At 36.4% G+C, this 22,610-nt stretch overlaps 1 protein-coding gene across 1 annotated transcript in view; it reads right to left on the bottom strand.

The window, feature by feature from the left end:
- Window positions 1-22,610, bottom strand: part of LAMA2 (laminin subunit alpha 2) — a 588,895-nt gene that overhangs the window by 217,630 nt on the left and 348,655 nt on the right. Inside the window, exons 17-19 of the mRNA XM_071218658.1 lie at window positions 18,684-18,811; window positions 10,535-10,621; window positions 2,854-3,065 (exon numbers count right to left, since the gene is read on the bottom strand). Coding sequence (XP_071074759.1) covers window positions 2,854-3,065; window positions 10,535-10,621; window positions 18,684-18,811 — 427 coding nt within the window. The remainder of the gene's footprint in view (window positions 1-2,853; window positions 3,066-10,534; window positions 10,622-18,683; window positions 18,812-22,610) is intronic.

Genomic DNA, 22,610 nt, shown 5'->3' with positions numbered 1-22,610 from the left:
TAGCATTTTAATTAATTTTTCAATTTAATGGCTGTCTATTCTGTGCCAGTATTTGCGTTAAATTCACAAAATGAGACTGTGGTGAAATAAATATGCATACATTTAAGACTGAAAGAGTATTTAGGATAACAGAAGCACTTAGTTTCAAGTGTATTGGGAGTATAGCACTATAACGTGGAGAAAAAAAAATTACTTTTATTTTACAATTCATATACTATTGCCGAAGATAGAATATATTTTTGGTTTAAGTAATCTTTTGTCATTTTTGTGATATGAAATTGCCTGATGTTATTCTGAAACATCTAATAAATAGATCTCACTAAAACATAGTGGCCTTTACATAAAAAAGAAATGTAATTAATGACTTACTCTGTATTCTACAAGTATATTTTTAATGGTACATATAATTACACTGATACCAGAATGAAAATGTGAGAGACAGATGACCTACAGATTTAGGTATATGGTTTTGGTAACTCTTGTATAATGCCTTCGAATACTTTAATTTCAGCAGTTTATAAATATACTATAAATAGCTACCCCATCAGCCTATCCTCTTATTCTTTTCATGTGGCTCTAGGTTCTACTTCCTTTTACTGCTTTTCTAAAAAACTGTTTGCTATTTCTTCCAGCAAGTTTAGCTTTCAATGTCTGCTAACTGGAGGCCAAGGGGTGGCCATTGAGAAACTTGCCCATCAGCACTTTCCTCAGGAGTAGTCAATAACTGGGCTGTAAGAAAATGCTGAAGAAAAAGATAGTTTTCTTTAAAATATCCATTTTATTTGGAAACTAGAATTGTTGACATATTTTTAATTTCTTTATATAAATTTCTCATATACATTTTATAAAATCTCAGATAATTTAGTATGTAGAAGCTACTTTCTCTTAGAATAGAAAATAAAAACTTAAATTCATCATGAATATGGTAATTAATTAATTCTATCTTAAAGATGACAAAATAGAGAACTTTCTGAAGTAGTTTTCTGAAAAGTATGACATTTAAACCAATTCATAAATTGATTAAGCAAATATATTTCATCTGGAGCCAATTAAAATAATAACATTTTATTATCATGCACTTTCTTTTCTGTGAGGGTTTACCACCTTGCGTAGAAGAGCTATTATACCCATGAAAATTATCAAAATAGAGAAAATGTTTCTTATATTTTTCATCTTAATTACACATTGAAAAGCATTAAAATCATAATCATGTCCATACTTCATAGCAAGTGGTACAAAAATTGGTGACAGTTCAAAAATGTTTTTATTCCCACATTCTTCTATGTTTTTCTAAGACCTCAGCATTCCACCACAATAAAATTTGTGGTATCATCTCCTCAGCTTTACGGAGAGGGTTATTGGAAGACAGAAAAAAGTGCTCATGAAAGGATTGGCACAACCCTAGAATTAGTGAACCACGGAGACCCCAGACCAGTGGGAGAACTACCGCCAAGGCTGGGAGCACGTGTGAGAGCATCCCCAAGCCTCCAACCTTACTGGATACTCTCTATGTGCTAGAACCTTTCATCCTCACAGAAATTTGATTGCCCTTTTTGTAGATGAGGAAACTGCATTTTAATGAGATCTAAAGACTTGCCTAGAGTCACCGAACTAGAAAGTACTAATCTTAGATGACCTGTTCGAACAGAAGAATGTCTTAAGCTTCCTATGATTCTACACAGATGCTGTAAAGCCCACAGTGCTCAAAAGGAACTTCTGAACCTGTTGGCAATTTTACCTGAAGAATTTATTGATTTACAGGTGATATCAATAGGTTATAATTGTTCCATCCTGTGGCTGAGCACAAACACTGAGTGTTTTGGTTTTGATTCCACCAATCATCAGTTTTAATATTCAAAATCTGATACTCATATTCCAAACCTATGAGGAGAGAGACACATTTCTTATCGGAATGAGGTGCTCTACCCAGTTTTTGGTGCTTATGGCAGGAACTTTTGTAGGGACCCAACTGGATAATTTCTAGAGTCCTTTCTTACATAATGAGTCTGGCAGAAGTGAGCTGATTTCATAAATTGCTCTGTCTAGAGACTATGACAGCGATGAAACTGATAGTGGTAGCATAAAGCACTCAGCTGCTAAAGTGGGCTCACATTCTCTTTGACTTTCCACAACAAGATCTTCTTGCATATTTTATTATTCTAATACAAGGCATTTGTAAATTCTATGCAACACTGAACACTACAGCTAAGGAGGTGAAGATGAGATGAAGGATGCCCTAATAGAGATGAAACACTACAGTGGCTTATATTATGGAAGGAAAGCACAGAAATAGCATTCTATGAACAGTCTGAAGGTGAAGAGGAATCAGTCAACAATTATAAATGCCAATATATAAAAATGTTGCCAGAGTGTTTGCACTTATTATGAAATGCAAGAACGTGAAGTTCACATATAAAAGTGTAACTGATTAACACCTGACAGCCGCAAATGAAATAATATGGGCAGACAAATTTATTGCCAACCAATGATTAGATTTGAGATAAACAAAAAAGGATAAATAGGGTATACCTAATTTCTAAATTCTTTTTCCTTGCTATGGACATCAGGTCATTTTAAAATCTTCATTCCACATTAAACAGAAACATATATAGCATTTGAAAAACAATACTTCAACAATGCAGACATTTTCAAAGGATTTTGTCTCCTAGTTACTGCAAAGAAATATTGTAGAATAGGTAGAAAGTAAATTCTAAATGAAATGTAATGTCATGCATTTGGCCTATATGTATTGCATGTAATTTCCTACTGTTCAGTCCCCACTCCAGAACTCCTCAGCTACTTTGAGGTACAATGCATCACTTCTGTCAGGGGCATCAATAGTTCAGGACTTACGCTGACAGTTCTTTGCATCAACTGCATCTCCAAAATATCCATCAGCACAAAGCTCACAATACCGGCCTGTTGTACCAGGCTTACATATCAGACAGGAGCCAGACAAGCTGTCACAGCTGCCCGGGATGGAGAAGTCAAGGTTGTCATTGCATTGGCATGGCTGACACGATCCTCCAGGTACAGAAGGTTGTCCAAAATAGCCCTCAGCACACCTAAGGTGAAAAAATTTCATCAGGAAGTATTTGAGGATAACTCATGAAACCCATCCCAGCCAATGTTTACATATTTTTCATGCTACCCATCTTCCAAGATGGTAAATTTTTCTTGTAAGTGCTCCTTTTCTCAAATACTAGGTGATTTAAAGAATGGTTCGTGTAACTCCAATGTAGCTACAAGATGAAATCCTGGCAGCCCCTCTAGTAATTAGGTTTCAGCCAGAAAAAAAAAAATCTTGTCACTGGCATTGAAGACAAGACAAAAGCATAATGAGAAATCTGCTCCTGGCACCCTAGAGGAATCCAGGTCCATGTTGGAAAGCCTTTGTAGTACAACACATTATATGTACTACTCCAGTTAGTTGTTTGCTGTACAAATATATAAGGTTCACATTTTTTTGTTGTTGCAGGAAGAGCTTGTTATGAAGAAACAGGTTCACAAGGAAATTCGGGAGAATTCAGAATTTATTAAATGGGAATTTGTGACTCAGAATAGTCTCATTATTATTTGGGTCCCTGCACAAATAATATCTCTGCGGGTATGTCTGCATTTAAAATAGGCTTCTATACATTTGCATATCCATTAAGAGGCAAATTTTCATGGAAGAGTCTTTAGTAATGGGAAGTGTGAAGAGGTATGCTTGCATATTATGGTAGCACCACATAAAGCGATGCTTAATTGTGCCCACAACCCATTTTAGCAAACCCCAGGGCTTTTTTTTTCCTTAATGACCAAAAAACTATTTTGCATAATCTAGGAAAAACAAAAGGTCATTTTTAAGGCATGGCAGAGAAGATTTTTAAAAATGATAGTATCAAGTAGATCCAAATGGCATGTTTTAAAATGCTACATAAGTGGGCAGATGCACAGATAAATCCTTCCAGGCAGCACTTCGTTGCATTCTGGTCTGTCCTTGTCAGTTACAGTTGCTCTGGCTCCACATTAAGCCACACTTGCCGAAGGATAAGTGACATAGGGCATCTAAAATTCTATGGTTAGGCAAGCTCTGTTATCTGCACCATCTTATCAGAATACAGTCTTTGGCAGCAAGAGCCAAATTGAAGGGGAACAAAAACCCCTTGGAGAATATAATTTCTCTGAGTAATGCAGTATCTCAATGATCATCTAGTCAGTTACGAAAACCATGGTTTTGAAAAATATTTTCTATGATTTGAAATAGAGAGTATTTAAATCTAGTACATCATATTAGGGATATTTAATAAATATCAAATTATGAGACAAAGTCATTACTTTGGAACAGACATGTTGATTATTCTAAGTTTTCTATAAAAATTTATAGGTGCCATAATAATCTTACGGATTAAATCTTTTGTTGTAATTTCTTTAAAAGAGGAGATTACTAGTTTTTATTATATGTACAAAATATCTTACACAATTTTTGAAGGTCTTTGTATAAACACTGCTTAGACTATTCCAGTCACCCAGAAACACAATCGCTTATTCTCTGTTGTAAAATATGGGCTAACATTTTAATGCATAGAATATCCCTCCCCCCAATCCGTTCAGTAGTATTCAGGAAAGATAATTCTTCTTGCCTTATTTGACATTCAGAGCTTATGATCACATTCACATGTCATTTTGTTTACCATGAAGAGCCTTTGCTCCACTGGAATAAGGATATACAATGATTGTTATCACAGCCAACGAAAACCCATTATTTTCAGCTTACTTGCCTCAAAATGACTTAATGCCTCAGGAGAGATGGCATTATATAACAAGGTTGGGGAATTTTTCTTAACAGAGATACCAATTAATACAGTCCAAAATTCTCACAAAACAAAAAACAACTCAGTCCAAGGAGAAAATGACTATAATTAACTAGAATAGCTGAAGAAGCACCTGTCCTTTCTTGTTGTCAAAGGATATGAAAGGAAATTTTGGAAATATACATGATAGATAATTTATATGCCACTTTTCTGAAAGTAGCACCACTTTCTGCTGTTGCATTCAGATTTTTTTCCTGCTATATGTGTATGAGTGTGTTTCTATATATAGAATAGAACTCTTGGAGACTAATAAAATTTTGTCCATTAAGAATTTAAAAAATAATTCTAGGGTCAATGAATACAGTACTGCCAATCATATAACTTTGTCATTAACGATAACAGAATTTCATCATCTGATCAGGTTGGAATTGTCTAATTAAAATTAGCATAAATCACAATCCTTTTGACCTTTCCACTCTATTGAAACTGATTGTAATTTGAAATCTCAAGCCATTTCATTTGGTAAGTTAGACAGAATGAAGATATTCTTAACAGAGAGTTTATTGGATTCGTGAAAAAACAGTCACTACTCCTTTCCACATTGGTTAACTTTTCAAATCAAATTGCAATATTTTAGAAAGGGACACCTTACACACAAATGTGACTCTGGATAATGTGAAGTTACGTAGTATGGTTGCTGCTACTGATAACTCAGGAAAAATATTAGAAGAAGAGAGATAACAAGCAAGAAAAAAAGCAGAAATAGAGGGAAACATAAGAAGAAGAAAATAAAGCAACAGCATTAATGGGGCTTTATCTCACTCAGTTCCATCATTTGTTCAGCGACTATGGCTAAAATCTCTGACCTACTTTCCCAGTGTTTATAGGCTCTAAACAATAGAATGCTAACTTCAATCTCTATAGGCAAATTAGAAAAGCTCTTGCTTTTTAACCCTCTCTCTCCCTTCCTTAAACATCTACTGGGCACTTTCACTGATACTAGGATAAATAAGGCACATTTCTATATTACAGCCATGGGGAAGAAAGACATGAAAAAACATAGCAGTGAAACCACTTGAGGGACGCACACACTATTGCAGAAGCATAGAACAGGGCAACCAACTCAGACTGGGATTCATCACGGATGCTTTCAGGATGATTGAGCTGAACCTTTACAGCAGAAGAGGGTTCGCCTCAGGAGCAGAAGGGAGCTGCGGTCTTTCAGGTAGAAGGGACTATATTGGAAAAGGCAAAGTTGGGCAGCTGGAGAATAAAGTATGAGATTGGGAGTTGCTTGTATACCATTGAATTCTCACAACTTCCCACTTGATGAACTCAGCTAAAGACTGAGGGAAGGTGCCTGTTATATAATGCCCTTCCACAAATTAAACAAAGGTACCCTCTTTGTGCATAAGCAGAAAAAGTGAGGGGATAGTGGACAAGGCCAGGCACCTGGTCACTGCATGGCAGGTGTACTGGCAAGAAGAGGGCAGGCTGGATTTCAGCCCCCACTCACCACCTTGGCTGAGTGTCTTTGTGCAGTGTACAAACCGTACAACCACACACGGATATCGTTTTGAAATTTAGTTGGAGTCTCAGTTCTGCTACAGGTACGACCAATTAGGTATAACTCTCTCTCTTCTGTTCCTTCTGTAACTCCATTCTCTGCATCCAAAATATCAGGGTTCAAGTAGGCTCAGACATGGGTAGGAAGGCTTGCCAGCAGAGTGATCAGATGACGAATAGGCTTGATTCAGATTCAGATATTTCTGAAGCAGAGAATAGGTAAATAGCATATTGGGCTTGGAATTTTAAAACATCAAGGAATTTTTTATCTCTAATATGCATCATATGAATAAAATTGTAAGTGATGTTTTGAATTATTAGACAATTAGATTCAAATCCCTTCTGCATTTTCAGTGGCAAATGTGAAATTAGTCCTGACCTCTGATCTCTCTCCTTATCTGAGGAGTTGTTAAAAAGTTGTTAGCAAGGGAGGAGGTGGGCTGTAAGGGGTCTTTGTATCCCACAGCGTTTCATGCGTTCTCTTGGATCCCACTGGGTAAACTAGCCACAGTCTTCTCACGTGTCTTTCTCCATGACATATGACATCTTGCTGAGGCTACCGCCTCATTGAGGAAGTCACTCAGTGTTCGGCAGAGCAGATGTCATCAGTTTTTCATTTTTTTCCTCCATGTTTTTTAAAAAATTCCTTTAGATGTTGTAACACTTACTTCATCCCTTTTTTACCCCTCAAAATGCCCCGTCTCTTTGTTCTTCCCCTTGTCCAGGTGATAAATCCTAGTATCTCAATAAAGAGCCATGATGAATATCACCTACTCTACTGCCCAGAACTTTTCTTTTTCTTTTGTTTAAAACATCCCCCATTCTCAGGAAACAGTGATACCTGAAAGGAACAGGGGCTTTGGCCCCTAGCAAAAATTTCCAAACTGTAACCACTGTTCTATCAGGGACAGGACATCAATCAATATTTTATTGTATCTTTTTTGCTATCCTTTAGTTCACTACTCTTCTCCACTTCCTCAGTTCAAGCAGCAAGGCCATTTTGTGCCAAGGGCCTAGGAAAGGGATCTGACAGGGAAGAGAGCAAAAACATAAGGATCATCTGGACTTCGGGTTCTAAAAGTCTTAGAGGAAGAAACATCATTTCCATGAACATGGCACCTCTTCCTGCAACCCATCAACAAACAGAAAATGGGATGGTGTTGGACAGGCAGATGGATGGAGGGTAAGGATTGTGTAGCTGTCGGTGGGTCCCCATGTAGAATAAAAGCAAAATGATTCCTGTATTCTCAAGGGTGGTATGAAAGTGGTGGAGGGTTGCTAGGTGTGAAGGAAAAGGTCGTCAGAAGGACAGGAAAAAGGATGGTCAACAGACCCATGCTTGGATGTATGACTCAGGACCAGCTGACCTCATATGCCCCCCCCGTCCAACACGCACACACATGCAATCTCATGTGCAAACACACATGCACATGGGTGTGTGCCCCTTGCTACCAGGTAAGCTTGCTAGTACTTTGATTTGAGTCATGGGTGTGGGGGTGTGAGGGGAACATTAGATGGGCCGAGCTGATGTTTCCTAGCCCTCACAGCTCTCACGAAGAGAATGGGGTCTCAAAAGGGAAATTAAAGTGAGATAAAGAGGATGGAGTCATAACTCTTGTCCACCTAACTGCAGTCTGAGATACATGTCTGCTACAAAACAAAAGCAGGAGATTTTATGGTCACAGGTTTAGAAAATGCTGTGTTAAACAAATTGAACAGACCTCTTTACTAAAAGGGCATCTCAGATCTTTTAATATGCTAATGAGGGTTTCCCAAACTGATGTGCTCACAGAAGTCTTTATTACAGGAATGTCTACAGTTGGAAAACACTGCCTTGGTTTTTAAATGATGATTCCTTGTGTATAAACTGATTTCATAAATCACTTACAGGATGGTGTTGCATACATAGTTTCATTGTAGCCACTTTCTCTTCCTTACCCTGACACTGGTCTCTCTTCTACTTGCATGTGCAGAGCTCAAAAAATGTTTCTCCTAATATTTCTAATGCATCTAATGGACTTTTTGGCTCAAATAAACACAGAGAAATGAGAAATCCTAAATATTCCTGGAAAACTTTCATCCAAGCTCTGGCTAGAAAAATACGGTATCTCATCTTCTATATGACAAAAGTTTAAGATTATTTTTGACTGAAGAATTGGAGATAAGATATACCATTTGCTAAACTACATATGCATATTTCTATCTTTTAAATCAGATTAATAAAGATTTTAGGTAATAAATCATGTTTACTGCCAAGTATTTCTTACTTTTGTGATTTTTATTATTCAGTCTAAGATTCTCTCCAGGGTGCTCACACCCATTCTTACCCACGTAAAATAAAGATGTGAGGGAAGCGGACTTGGCCCAATGGATAGGGCATCTGCCTACCACATGGAAGGTCCACAGTTCAAACCCAGGGCCTTCCTGACCCGTGTGGAGCTGGCCCACGCACAGTGCTGATGTGCGCAGGGAGTGCCGTGCCACGCAGAGGTGTCCCCCACGTGGGGCTGGGAGTGCGCCCTGTAAGGAGAGCCACCCAGAGCAAAAGAAAGTGCAGCCTACCCAGGAATGGTGCCGCACACACAGAGAGCTGACACAACAAGATAACGCAACAAAAAGAAACACAGATTCCTGGTGCCTCTGATGAGGATAGAAGCAGTCACAGAAGAACACACAGGGAATGGACAACAATTGGGTGGAGGGAAAGGGGAGAGAAATAGATAAAAAATAAATCTTAAAAAAAAAAAGGATGAGTGGCTTGAGGGAAAGAATGGTATAATGTATCTGTTTATATCCAAAGTCTAGGTCCATGCCTGATACATAATAGTTGCAAAACATGGTTGCTAAATTAAGTGCAGGATTTAAAATTGTAGATGGTTCAGAAACTATTTTCTAACTTGAACTGTATAGAAAATAATAGGGCATGAAGCAATGCAATGTAAATACATCAGAGACTTTCTCTCCTAGATAAGTGGGTCTAGTGGCCCTGTGTGACAGACCAGCTGTCATTTTCTAGTTGTGAAAAAGAAGGTTGCCTGTAGTAAGCTGGGGGGGTGTCAGACTTTTGATGGAAATCTCTCTTGGCAAATTACAGTAAGTAATAAACACATGCACTTTTTTTTCTAAACACAATTAAAGACCTTCAGTTTCTCTATGTGTTTCACGGAAAGTAAACTCTACTTAGTCCAGTCCTGCTCTTCCATTACTAATTTACAGATGCTGCCCTGCTCCCAAATACGTCTTATTGCTGCTAGGAGCTGTCACTGGTGCTCTGTCCACAATTGCTAGCTGCTTGCTGAATTCTCTCTGGGTGGCTCCTGCCTCCTTAGTTAGGCACTCTGACTGAAACAGGAGTGACTTCTGCCAGGAGACAGGGAAGGATATGGCAGAAATAGCCCTCAGAAGGGTGAGCCTTGGTGATGACAAGCGAAAGCAGATTGTTCCTCTGACCCGCAGTGACGGCAGCAAAGGGGGCTACTGTCAGTGCTGAAACCAGAGAACAGGAGTCATGCTTGGCAGTGACATCAAAGGTGCAGGTAGTAGCATCTTTATACTTGAGAACCTTTTCTCCAAAACAACCTTTATACAGAAGAACTTCGTTGCCAAAAACAATTCAGGAAGAAAATTAATCACACAAATTATATAAAATAATATCCATGGTTCAACAGGGATTAAAATATTGGCTTAGGAGTAATTACAAGAGGATATAAATGATCCTCATAAGGTAAAATTCGTTTGTATTTTCAAATATATTTAAAGTAAATTGTAGACCACGTGTTGAACTACAAACTACACATTGAGTCCACATGTTAAAGGCAAAAAGCTGGTTATGAAAAATAAATGGTGCCAAGGTAGGCGGTAAAATAAATCTTCAAGTGCCTGACTTTCATTCGAGCAATACTTTCCAGAAAGATTTAGACGAATGCTTAATCTCTAAGATAAAAAAAGTAATCAGATATTCTTGGAGTAAATGGAGATTTATAGAGCAATTTTTAGAGAATAAATAAGCTATCCACATACAATGCATTTGTTTGACAAGTGTGGTGAGAAACTTGAGTTAGCCTCTTTGAGGGTGGCAGCTTTTCGGGGATAGTGAGAAGGACCATGATGCCTGTGGTTTCATAAGTCCCAAGGGGGAAATCATTTTGAAAGATGGTGTAGCCCATGCTTACCGCTCACAACGCAGGCCGGCGTATCCAACGGGGCACTCGTCACAGGTCAGTCCGAGACTCCGGTCTAAATGGCACGTCGGGCTAAAGCTAGGTTGATGTTGGGCGATGACCGGGACAAGAAAGAAGCACACAAACACAGTCATTAGAGACATCCTCTCATCTCTCATGGCTCTCTCACCAGTAGTGCTATGACAAGAGGGCATCTCGCGGAGACTCAGGTCTGGCCAAGTGCGGATGACATGACATTGCTATTTCTGTTGACGTGAATAGAGCCCTGTGGAGAGGCGGGTCCCTGTGACAGGTTATTAGCTGATTTGACTGCTCTGGGTTTGTGGTCATCAGTAACAAGTGGGAATCTTCAGCTGCTTTTTAGGGATTTCCTGGGCTTGGCAAGACATAGCCTCGCATAGTTTCTCTCTAGCCAAATCCCTCTGAAGTCAAAGTAACCCAGAGCAATTTGTTAGAGATGTTGGCTGGCTCGGTGGTGGTGGGGTGGGCAGGGGTACATCCCAATAAGCAGGGCCCTGAGTGTGCAGGCTGCTGCCAATGTGTATTCCCAGGGACACTGCTCACACACAGGGAGCCTCACAAAAGCCTTCACAAGACAGCCAAGTGTGCAGAGAGGCCTAACCTGAAAACAAAACAAAACAGAAAAGGTTGCTATATTACACCTTTGGGCATGTTTCGAAGTTTACCTCAATTTGGGTCTGCCGTGAGAGTTAACACCAAGTCAGAAACCAGCAAAACAAGTATGTGCTAGCTGTGGACTTGAACATGTGCCACTCTGGCCATCCTTCTCGGCCTGGAGGAAGACAACTTTCCTACCTGAAGAACCCTTCCTACAAGACTGTCACGCTCACCTGCTGGCTCTCTGAATTCAGTGAGAGCTGCTGTTCTACCATTTTAAAGAGAAATGCTCCCAATTAATCTTTCTCCCATCATGCTTTCCCTAAATAGATTTATTTTCTATTACATATGACAGGACAATTCAGTGGACGCTTGCTTGATGACAAAATGAATTAAAGAGAGAACAACAAATTAAGCTCTGCAGGGCCCAATCTCATTCTGCTCCTGACACTTGTGTAATTTTGGAATACTTGACTTTTGAGCAAATCAGATCATGGGTGCTATTTTTTAAAAATAATATTTAATATTCCTCCAGCTTAACTCACAGTAGTCATGTAAAGACTGAATAATAATTAAGATTTTTAAATTTTATTTGAAAAATTTAAATTTATAAACACTCTATACCCATCAAGCAACAACTTCTTTCCTCTTCCATCTCTTGGCAACCTCTAATCTACTTTCTGTCTCTATAAATGTGCTATTTCTAGATATTTCATACAAGTGAAATCATACAGACTATGTCCTTATGTGCCTGGCTTCTTTCATCAGCATGATGTTTTCAAGGTTCATCCATGTTGTAGCATGTCTCGGAACCTCACTCCTTCTGACAGACAAAGATATTCTGTTGTGTACATGTACCACATTTTGTTTATTCATTTATCTGTTGCTGGACACTTGGGGGGCTTCTACCTTTTGGCTCTTGTGAATAATGCTGTTATGAACATTGAATTCAAGTATCTGTCTTTGGGAAGATAGCTAGGAAAGGAATTGCCAGTTCACAAGGTAATTCTATGTTTAATTTTTTTGAGGAACTGCCATACTACTCTCCACAGTGGCTGTACCATTTTGCATTCCCAATAATAATGACTACGTTTTAATAGTAGAAAGCTATTAGAAACAAGTAGTTCCATTATTTAAAACAATTCAACTCAGTGGAAACTCTACATAACCCGGCACGGCAAAGGCTAAAAAAGCCTTTCTTGAGGTAATCTGAATTTTCAAATATTTTTCAGATAAAAGGTTCAACATTCTGGGGTTCTGGTGGCTGCAATTAAGTGGCAGAACCAACATACGTGGTCTGTGCTTTATGATAGGAAAACCTTCTTTTAGAGGACAGCCTGTGCCTGTGCACTTTATGAGACAGAGCAAACCTACCATGGCTGATTCTGCTGGTAGTAGCGGATTCAATGAAAAGAAAAGTCGCAAGTAAATATGGATGGAAAAAGGATTTTCTCCCGTCCTCACCCAGTGATTTGCTATTCTTTTCAGACACAAAAGAGAGTTCTGGATTTAATAAACATTTTTAAAAATCTCTAGTGTAGGTGTGCTTTCTTTAAAAACTGGCATTCCATAACTATCTCATCATCTACAGAGACAGTGACTCCAACTAGACGCACTGGGTTTCTCACTGCAGAGGGACTAACATGACTGAAAGAAAACCAGACCAATTATTTTTAAAACTCTAAATCAATTTTCCATAAGTCATGTCAAATGTGGTTGGCAAGGCTCCTGACACTTAAAAACTATTTCTAAAGTAGAATTGGAATTTCTTAAATACATTCACGAGTCAGCTAAAACTGACAGAAATAAAGTAAAATGTGCCTCTCTGACAAAAGTCAACACTTTTTCAGAGAAAAAATAGGCAATAAGAATATATTAGATTTGACTATTTCCAGTTTCAGAGTATTTTTACAAATAATTTCATCTCATTTTCACATTAATTTTATGAGCTGGTTGAGGCTGGCATCATTTCCAGGAGAATTTAGCACAGGATCCAGGACTTCTGATTCCATTTTGACACTCTTCCTATAACCAACTGTCAATCAGACCTACTAGCAAGAATTAAGCTACACTCCTAGTAATATCAATACTTGCATCTAAATAAAATCTCTTCATAAAATATATATTTGTCTTCAAGATTCTTTAAACCAAATAGACTGAGGATTCACTTCCTTATAGTTGAAATTGCAGTTATACTTATGGCAGAAGGTAATTATAAGCAAAAATGAAATCAGAATAAGAAACAAACATGTACAATGAAAACTGTCTACCAAATTTGGACTGGAAAATACAGCAACCTGACTCCGAATTTGCATAAAACATAAAACTAACAGTTCTGTGACAGCAAGAAGAAATTGTGAGATCAGAGTTGACTTCAAGTGATTTCAGGAGTATGGCACTTTTAATTCTAGTTGGCCACTGCACACTGGCAAAGAAAATTTTGCTTCTTGGAGAGCTGCCTCATGCCATAGAGGACACAAGGGATCCAAGAACAGCAGGTATTTTCTACAAACAGGGGAAAGGAAGAAAAGCTACTGATAGAATAATTATTTAGGATCTGCATATGGAAATAGTTCTTTTAATGGCAGAACATGGATTTTTATATTTATTCTGATCCATTTACAAGTATGGATATGGGTATATGTATGCAGATACATACATGTGAATATTTATGTATGTGCATGTATTTAAATATGTAAGCAAATGTGTAGATAGGTAGGTATGTAAATAATTCCATACAGGTATAATTAGCTTTGTTCCCAAAAGAATTTAATTCTACCTATTAAAATATGTACATTAAGATATAATGATGCAATAAGGTTATCACTAAAATAAGTTGAAGTCAGGGACATGCTTAGAATGCAAAAGACAAATTGTAAAGAAAGTTCATTTGATAGTGGTGAGTTAACATGTGCCCTTGAGCTTTTTCATGGCCATTGCCAAGAGGGAATAATCAACAGGTAAGTGATTCAACACATCAAAAAGCTGAAAGTAAGTCAATTGCTCAATAGCAGGTCAACGATTCCTAAAAATAAAACCAGTGGGCGCCCTGGAATGCAGTCCTAATATAAAATGGTCCCATGTAAGTGAATCCAATACCACCAAATAAAATTAAATACATATTAGGTAAATGTGTTGAAATTTTTTTGTATTTCTTTAACTCTCATGCATTTGGAATACAAAATACTAAATTGCCTCTTGGGTCTGTGATGTGGTAAGAAGCAACCACTCATCTGCCCAAGGGCTAAAATTTCCATCATTAGGGTCAGACAACCAGGACATGTTCTATATTTACATATACAATAAGAGAGCAGGATTATTTTTTATTTTTTTAAAGATTTCTTTTTATTTATTTCTCTCCCTTTCACCCCCCCTCCCCCCATTGTCTGCTCTCTGTGTCCATTCACTGTGTGCTCTTCTGCAGCTGTTTGCATTCTCAGCAGCACTGGGAAACTGCATCTCTTTTTTGTTTTTGTTGCATCATCTTGCTGCATCAGCTCTCCATGTGAGCTGCGCCACTCCTGGGCAGGCTGCACTTTTTTCAAACACAGCGGTTCTCCTTGTGGAGCACACTCCTTGCCCACAGGGCTCCCCTATGCAGGGGTGCCCCTGTGTGGCACGGCACTCCTTGCGCATGGCAGCTGTGTGTGTGGGCCAGCTTATCACGTGGGTCAGGAGGCCCTGGGTATCGAAGCCTGGACCCTCCGTATGGAAGACAGATGCTCTATCAGTTGAGCCATGTCTGCTTCCGGGGAAGCAGTATTCTTTAGCCAATTATTATCTTGGACAGTTGGGTAGTGAAAGAGAAACCAACAGGGATAAGCTGTTGCAGTGTAAGTGAGGAAACTAGGAGTAAGGGAAATGAGAATGTAGGAGGACAACTAGTAGAGGGACAGGAAACTGAGAGGAGAAACAGAAACGTGATGGAAAAATTTCATGAGTGTGATTTGGACCTCTTGAATTTTTGAAGTTTCTCCAAAAGCTTTTTTTTCCCTTCAGTTTAATGATCTCTGTTCTACCTGTTAAGCAAATATATATTTCTTTAATTATTTTCATATACTATGAAACCTGATTTAATGTCTGCAAATGGATGTTGTAATTAGATAGGTTATTTTCTAACTGTCTTTGGCTGCTATAGTTTCCTTCCCTTGAGTTTCCCATTCTGCAAAATGGGGAGAATATGATTGACCTGGTAAATTTTTTTAAACCGATGAAGTATGAAAACAAATACTTTGCATAGTGCCACAACAAAATATAGCTGTAATTTAATAATACATTATAAATTTGTTAGGGTATGTGGTTTGTTTAATGCCCAAGTATTTAGTTTAGTTAAATAATTAAGTTTGCACGTTATCACCTGTCCTAGTTCCTTAATTTGGGTTAGCTTAACTGTTGCAAACCTTGAAGTCATTTTTTAAAAGTGAACACCCATAGTTTACCTATTAAATGCTATTAAATTTTTGTGCTTGTCTTTAATGTCTCTGTAATTGTTTCTATTTCTATAGCCCCAGTGGAAGAAGCACAGAGAGGTGAATCAGGATATATACATTCTAATATTGTTTCTGCTACAAGCAAGCTGCATGATCACAACCAAGGCATTGCATTTCTCTGGACTTTAGTATTCCCCTCTGGAATATGAGATCATTAGTAGTCATCATAATTACCCACCCACGAGGACATAAAACAATGTGTAGGAAAATGTTCTAATATATCTAAAGTACTATGATTTTTAAAGAAATGTTGAATTGGATGTTTCCTTATATTTACCATTTGTCTTAAAGTATTTGTCTCTATTATAAGTACTAATTTTAACAATAATTCAATGTGACTCCTTGAGTGAGCCCAAAAGTCTGCTCTAAAAGAGTTAAAAAACTCAAATTTTTGTATTCCTGACACATGCAAAAAAGTATTATTCACAAATATATTAGTAGATATTAGATAAATTATAGAAGGCTTACCTGATACCCAGCTTTGTGCCAAGAATACATTTTTTTATTGTATACTTGGTAAAAATCTATAACTATTTCAATAATAGCTATTCAAACACATCCTCAGTGTTCAAGGGTAGAAATCCAGATGTCTCTTTTATACTATATTTATGCTATGAGCTATGAGAGTTAAAAGTTAATGAATGCAAAACAGTTGAAATATTTACATTTTTAATTGCTCCTCTAGGGATAAATTTCACTACCTAATTACCATTTAACTAGAATATATACATCATTAAGATGAGAAGGCCAAGAGTGGACAGTAGAAATAGTTGATGCAGTTGATATATATGTATGATTCAATATATGTTTGTCTCTATTCATACATCATAATAATTACAACAATCTATCTCTATCTTCCTCCACATTTGATTTATTTAGCCATATTATCTAAGAAATTTGGAGCCAAAATGCTTGTGATCTCTAAGATTTATGGCTAAGGATTAAATAGATAAATCACCAAGGCAAAACTCTCACTAAGCTATACACTTCTAGATGAAGGTTGCAGCAACATTTAGCTTTTTTAGATCTGAACAAAATGAAAATTCAAATTTCATCTTCTCAATTATATGCAAATATTCAATTTATTCCTCAAAGCTTCTAACTCATAACAATAATGAGTTTTTAAAGTTTTTTTAAAAAGAATAATAGTTTCCTTAGGCCATTACATGTTCTGTTTTTAGTGATTTTTTTTAAACTTTAGTTTGTTACATTAAAGTGGATTTTCCTAGCACAACTGTACATCTAAACTACGATAATTTTCCAAGTTGTCTTAAATGTAAAGACTTCATAAGTGCAAACACAAAAAGTCTAGGATTTAGAATCTTTATATGTTTATCACTATACTCTCTTTATACACATGAAAATGCTGCATTTAAAATTGGAATTTAAAATAGGTTATTAATCTATTCCCAGTTCTACTGATAAGGATAAAATTAAATACTGTGTGTAAAGCACCTTGAAAATTGAAGGATCTTTAAATACTCAATGTAATGGATGTTGATATGATTGAGTTGTCTTTGTTTTTAAAAATCAAGATGAGCATAATTATAACAAATTGGAACCCATGTATTTTAGGACATACCATCATTGGACACAGGGACCCAGTCCCTTTGCCACTCCTTGATGATGTTTCAATGCTTGTTGACCCAATTAGAACCAATTATCAAAGTGGAAGTACCATAAATATAGAGAAAATGATGGGTAATGAATATTCATAATTACCTATGTAAATTTTTCTCCCTGACAGCTCTTCTGCATATATACCAATGTTGGTCAGACTTGAAAGTAAATCCATAATTTCTGCCTCTTCAATCAATTACATAGTTCTAAAAGTATGTTAGCTAGGATAGAATTCACAAGTTAAAATGAATGGCCAATTCTGCTGGATAGACAGCTGTGCTAATATCTATGAACTTTTGGCCAAGAAGTAGATACGATGCAAATGAGTATTCAGATGCAAGGGCACATGTCTTTCTGGCAGACATGATTCAATACCCACCATTAAGATTAAGAGGATTCTCAGAAGAAGAAAAATATCCCTTTTGCTTAAAGTTATAATTATTTACAGTTGCTTACTAGTAAAAATGTTGATTTTGGTTCAATAAAATATGCTCTATTAAAATAACCATTTTTGGTTTCAAGGTCTTGTTTAGTTACATATTTAGGGATGGCTGCCCTTAGGGAAGGTAAAATAAAACAGCTAGGATAGAGCAACCATAAAAGGCAAACAGAAAAGGCAAAGTGGTGTTTTTGCTTTATTTTTGTTTTGTCTATTCTAAAAGATTACTGTTCCCCGGTGAGTAATTAGAAAGAAAAGAAAGAAGAAAACTGGATTATGAGAAAAAGTGCATGAAGTTTGCATTAAACAGTTTCAACATGTTTATGTAAATTAAGATGGAAATTACCATCTATACCTCAATACTCATATATAACATATAATGCTTGCCATTATGACTATATTAAAGATAAACTAATATATATCTAATTGTGTTTTTATTACATCATAAAGTTGTATGAGTTTATATAAAATATATCTGCTCTTTGGGGTTGGTTTAGAAATTGTATTTGAGTTCTCTTTTAGATATTAAATCACTAAAACTAGACCAAGGGAAGTGGATGTGGCTCAACTGATTGGGCTTCCATCTATCATATGGGAGGCCCGTGCCTGTGGAGACCTGATGGCCCATGCCCACGGAGAGCTGGCGCAGCAAGATGATGCAACAAAAGGGAGACAAGCAGACGCAGAAGAATGTGCAGCGAATGCACACAGAGTAGACAGCAAGCGACAAGGGGGGACGATAAAATAAATCTTTAAAAAAAACTAGACCAACATATTACAATTCTGAGGAGTAAATAGTCACAACTTAAAATATTTTATGTTTAGAACAAACTCTTATTACTTTCCTGAGAAATTCATTCATGTAGCTAACATTTATGTATGGCAAAATATGAGAAAGGGCACATTCTATATCAAAAGCACATTTTGCAGAACTGGACACCAAACTCATTAAAGAGGTAAATTTGTTACTCACTTATTAGATAGGATATGGAGTGGACAGGCACAGGGTTGACAATCTTCAGAGGTTCCTTTAGTAGCATCGCCATAAAAGCCTGGAAGACACTCACTGCAATATGGGCCCCCTGTGTGGTCCTTACAGTTCTGGGGAAGAGAAGCACGTCTGAGTTTAACATGTTGGCTTCACACATCAACGTGTTGCCAAAAACTGGTCCACAAAGTCCGTAGTCTGTCTCCAGCCAAGAAGAACATTAAATGGTCAATTTTCCAACAGGAAAATAGCATTGAAAGCAATTTAATATCTCACTTATAAACTATATGCCAGTTTCAGCATATGCATGCTTATAAAAGATGACTGAGAGTTATTATAAAATATTTTTCAACATGCGAATCTTATTTCCTCTTTTCTTTTGTGTTTTTCTCCCTCTGTATGTATTTATATACACAGTCATGGCACTCTAATAACATATGTTTAACAGAAACTATAGCTCCTACCAGGTATATTCAATTGTTCAGCTTAAAACTGCTGGTTTAATGAGGGCTATAATTAATCATACAAATCCTCTGGGATTATCACCTTCTTACCTCAGACTTCACCCTCAAACATTAATTATGACCTTGGTGGACTCTGACGGTGTGGACCAGGCACTGATGTATCCAATCTGTTAGCGGCTTACTCAACTCGTAATTATTAATAAATATTGAGAAAATTGAAAAATTCACATCATGCACCAACACATAATGGAACCACCAAGCAAATAACAATTTTCCAAGGACATTTAAAAGAAAATTGAAACGGCATTTTCATGCTCTTAGTATTTTTGACTAGTATTTTTGTCTTTTTCAAAAACACAAAATCAAAATTATTTGTAAATCTTGATTTCTTCATATCAATTTAAGTGCATTCATTAATTGAGGCTTTGTTCACAAAACTGGAATAACAGTGAACAATTTCATTAATCAAACAGTGGAACTGTTTATAAAGCTTCCAACAGCCAAATTTGAAAGATTTTTATGATGTTTTGGCATCATGTAGACATAATGTCAGGCTCCAATGGACAAAAATATACCTAATTTCTCCCCAAAATAATACAGTATGGATTCCTTATTATAACTGGAGTATATATTTAATTTAATGGGCATATAAAACTGCAAATTTTCATACATTGAAAAGAGCTCAGGGGTGCACAACCTTTATAATCAAACCATACCACCACAAGCAAAATTTGTGGATGAAATAATTGAAATATAAATTCACTTTAAACATGGAGTAAATATTTATTAATCTGGTTACTTTTGACATGACCGACCTAAATCGATGAAAATACACTTTGCTAATGGATTTAATTAAAAAACAAACACAAGGAAATAAACATATATTTTTTATTTTTAAATATAGTTTATTAAAGATCTTGGGGGGGAAGTTATTGAGTATAAGTTACTTCAACTATAACCAAATAATTTAACTCTCTGAGTCTCTGATTTACATTCTATAAAACGAGGGAGCTAAAGGTAATGATTTATAAAGTTTTCATGCCTGAATTTTCATGGCAATTTCATCAACAATAAATGAACTTGTAATTCTACAGTATCTGATGATAGTTGACAGAGTTTTTTATGTTAAATTCTTCCTCCAATTTATTTAGCACGTCTTTTTATTTAAAGATATCATAAAGGCTCAATTCACTTTTAACACATGTCTATATAATAAAGCATACTGGGATAGGACATTGAAATGCAGGTCAATTTGAAGAATGTTTTCCCCTTTGATTTGATCTTCATATTGCTCCCTTTCAGTTTTCAAGTTTAGCCAAAGTAAGCAAGCACCAAAAATGGTTTACTTTTTGTATTTTGTATTACTGACAAAATAAAAAATACATCTTTGAAGATACATCTTTGTATTTTATCATACTGACAAAATAAAAAATATATCTTCAAAGACTTGGAAATTTAAAAATAGGATCATAAACTGATTATACCTAACCATGTTGAAAAAGGTATTTGTAAAACTCATCTGAAAAATCTTGTCACTCAGAGGTCCAGTTTGTCTTTAACTATTGATTTAAAAAGTGAAATAACATTTTGAAGCTTCTTACATTTTTTGAATGTCATGTTCCACTAAATGGAAATAATAAAAATAATCTTGAAACTCAAATGTTTTTTGTAACTGAAGCTATAGAACAGCATTAGACAACCATTATAAAGAAGTCCCAAACAGAAATAATAAAAGGTTCACTCTGATGAGTTGGTTATTTTCACAGGTGTCCAGCTACAAAAGTGCTATTCAAACGCTCTCTCTTCACTGAGCAATTATGTAATCTTCATATGTGGCTTTGAATGTTCCCTGAGATTTTTCAAGTTAAAGTGACTTTTTTATATAGGCCCACACTGCAGCAACAAGTATGGATTTTGATCCAACATAAAAAAATATAGCTCAGTTTTTTAGAATCAGGTTTTTAAGCCAAGCCAGGCCAAAACACAGTCTATCTGCTTAATACTAGGGGGAAAACATGAATAATAAACAGAAGTTGAAATGATGGTCAACTGAACAGTAAGAATATCCTAGATGTGCAATGGTCAAACGTTTTTTCCTTTTTGAGGGTCATATCAGAACCATTAGGCTTGAGATTGAATATCAGTATTTAGCTATCAATACCATTTTAGACTAAAGGCATTGGAAAGTTATCATAAAATATGCGGCATGATCACCTATTTACTAGCTACACTGGAAAGTCCAGGACACACCAGATTCTGTCTCTATCATCAAGGTCTCTACTGCTTTCCAAAGATTCCCTCAGTTACTTAGAGGTAGACTCCTATCTCCCTGTCCATGAACTCAAGTAATACCCTAGAGTTCATTAGCAGAAGGTCACAGATATCACTGCTGCCTCCCTGCTTTCTTCAGATTATCCCGAGAGAAACTATTTTATTGGTTTCTGTTCTTAGAAAATTGGTTTCTGTTCTTAGAAATATCACACACCCAAATGCATCATCAGCATGACTTGAGTCCACTCTAATGAATTCAAAGTAAATATTACCATTGGGAACATTGTAAGTTCAGTATTATGGTATCATTTTTGTCTTTTTAGGTGTAAGCAAAGCAAATCCATATCAGTTTGGATCTGAGTATTCTCTATTGCATATTAGTAAAGTGTTTAAAGATAATTCAATATTTTTCCCACGGTACATTTTAGAAGACTTATGGTATAATTAAAATGAAAATCACTTAGTCTTTCCAGTCATAAAAATGCCATTTGAAAAATCTACTGATCCACAAATTAAGGTTATCATGCTTTATACAGCAATACAATTAAACAAAAATCTGATATAGACAAACAGAAAGAGCATCAATAAACCTAAAGCCAAATTGCATTGAAAATAAAAATGCCTGAATATTCATTTTGGCCTTTTCCCGGAAGCTTATAAGTAGGAAAAAAAAGGCGGGGGTGGAGGGGTGGGGGCGGGAAATGAGCAAGAGAACGAAAGAACATTAAGAAATACAGATAACAGAGTCTGCCTTAAATTCTACAGGGAAATGGAAGTACGATAGCCTCCTAAATTGGCACTGTTTCAAACTGTGTTTCTGCAAGACTATGAAATTAGAAGTGTTTCAAGCTTTGTGCCATGTTAGACTATATAAAACAAAAATGCCCTTGAGTTCATCAGAATGATCTATTCGACCTAATTCACCAATCCAAAAGCTTCTTAGCAGGATGGGTAGCGCTTTGCCCTTTGTAAAGCTTTTTGCCATTAAAAGTACAGACTTAATTGTTGAAGGAGTACACAGCTCTGGTGAACATGTACTGTATATATTAATTATTTTTTATTCTACTTATGAAGCTTTGCATTTAGTTAAATGTCGAAAATTTTAAAACTATTTGTTCTCATTTTCAATGTGAATAAAACTGAATTATGTCTATTACAAAGCTTATATTTTATACTT

This window comes from Dasypus novemcinctus, chromosome 11 (assembly GCF_030445035.2).
Source record: "Dasypus novemcinctus isolate mDasNov1 chromosome 11, mDasNov1.1.hap2, whole genome shotgun sequence".
NCBI lineage: Eukaryota > Metazoa > Chordata > Mammalia > Cingulata > Dasypodidae > Dasypus > Dasypus novemcinctus.
The sequence above is the reverse complement of the archived record's forward strand: the minus strand, read 5'-3'. Positions and strand labels throughout refer to the sequence as shown.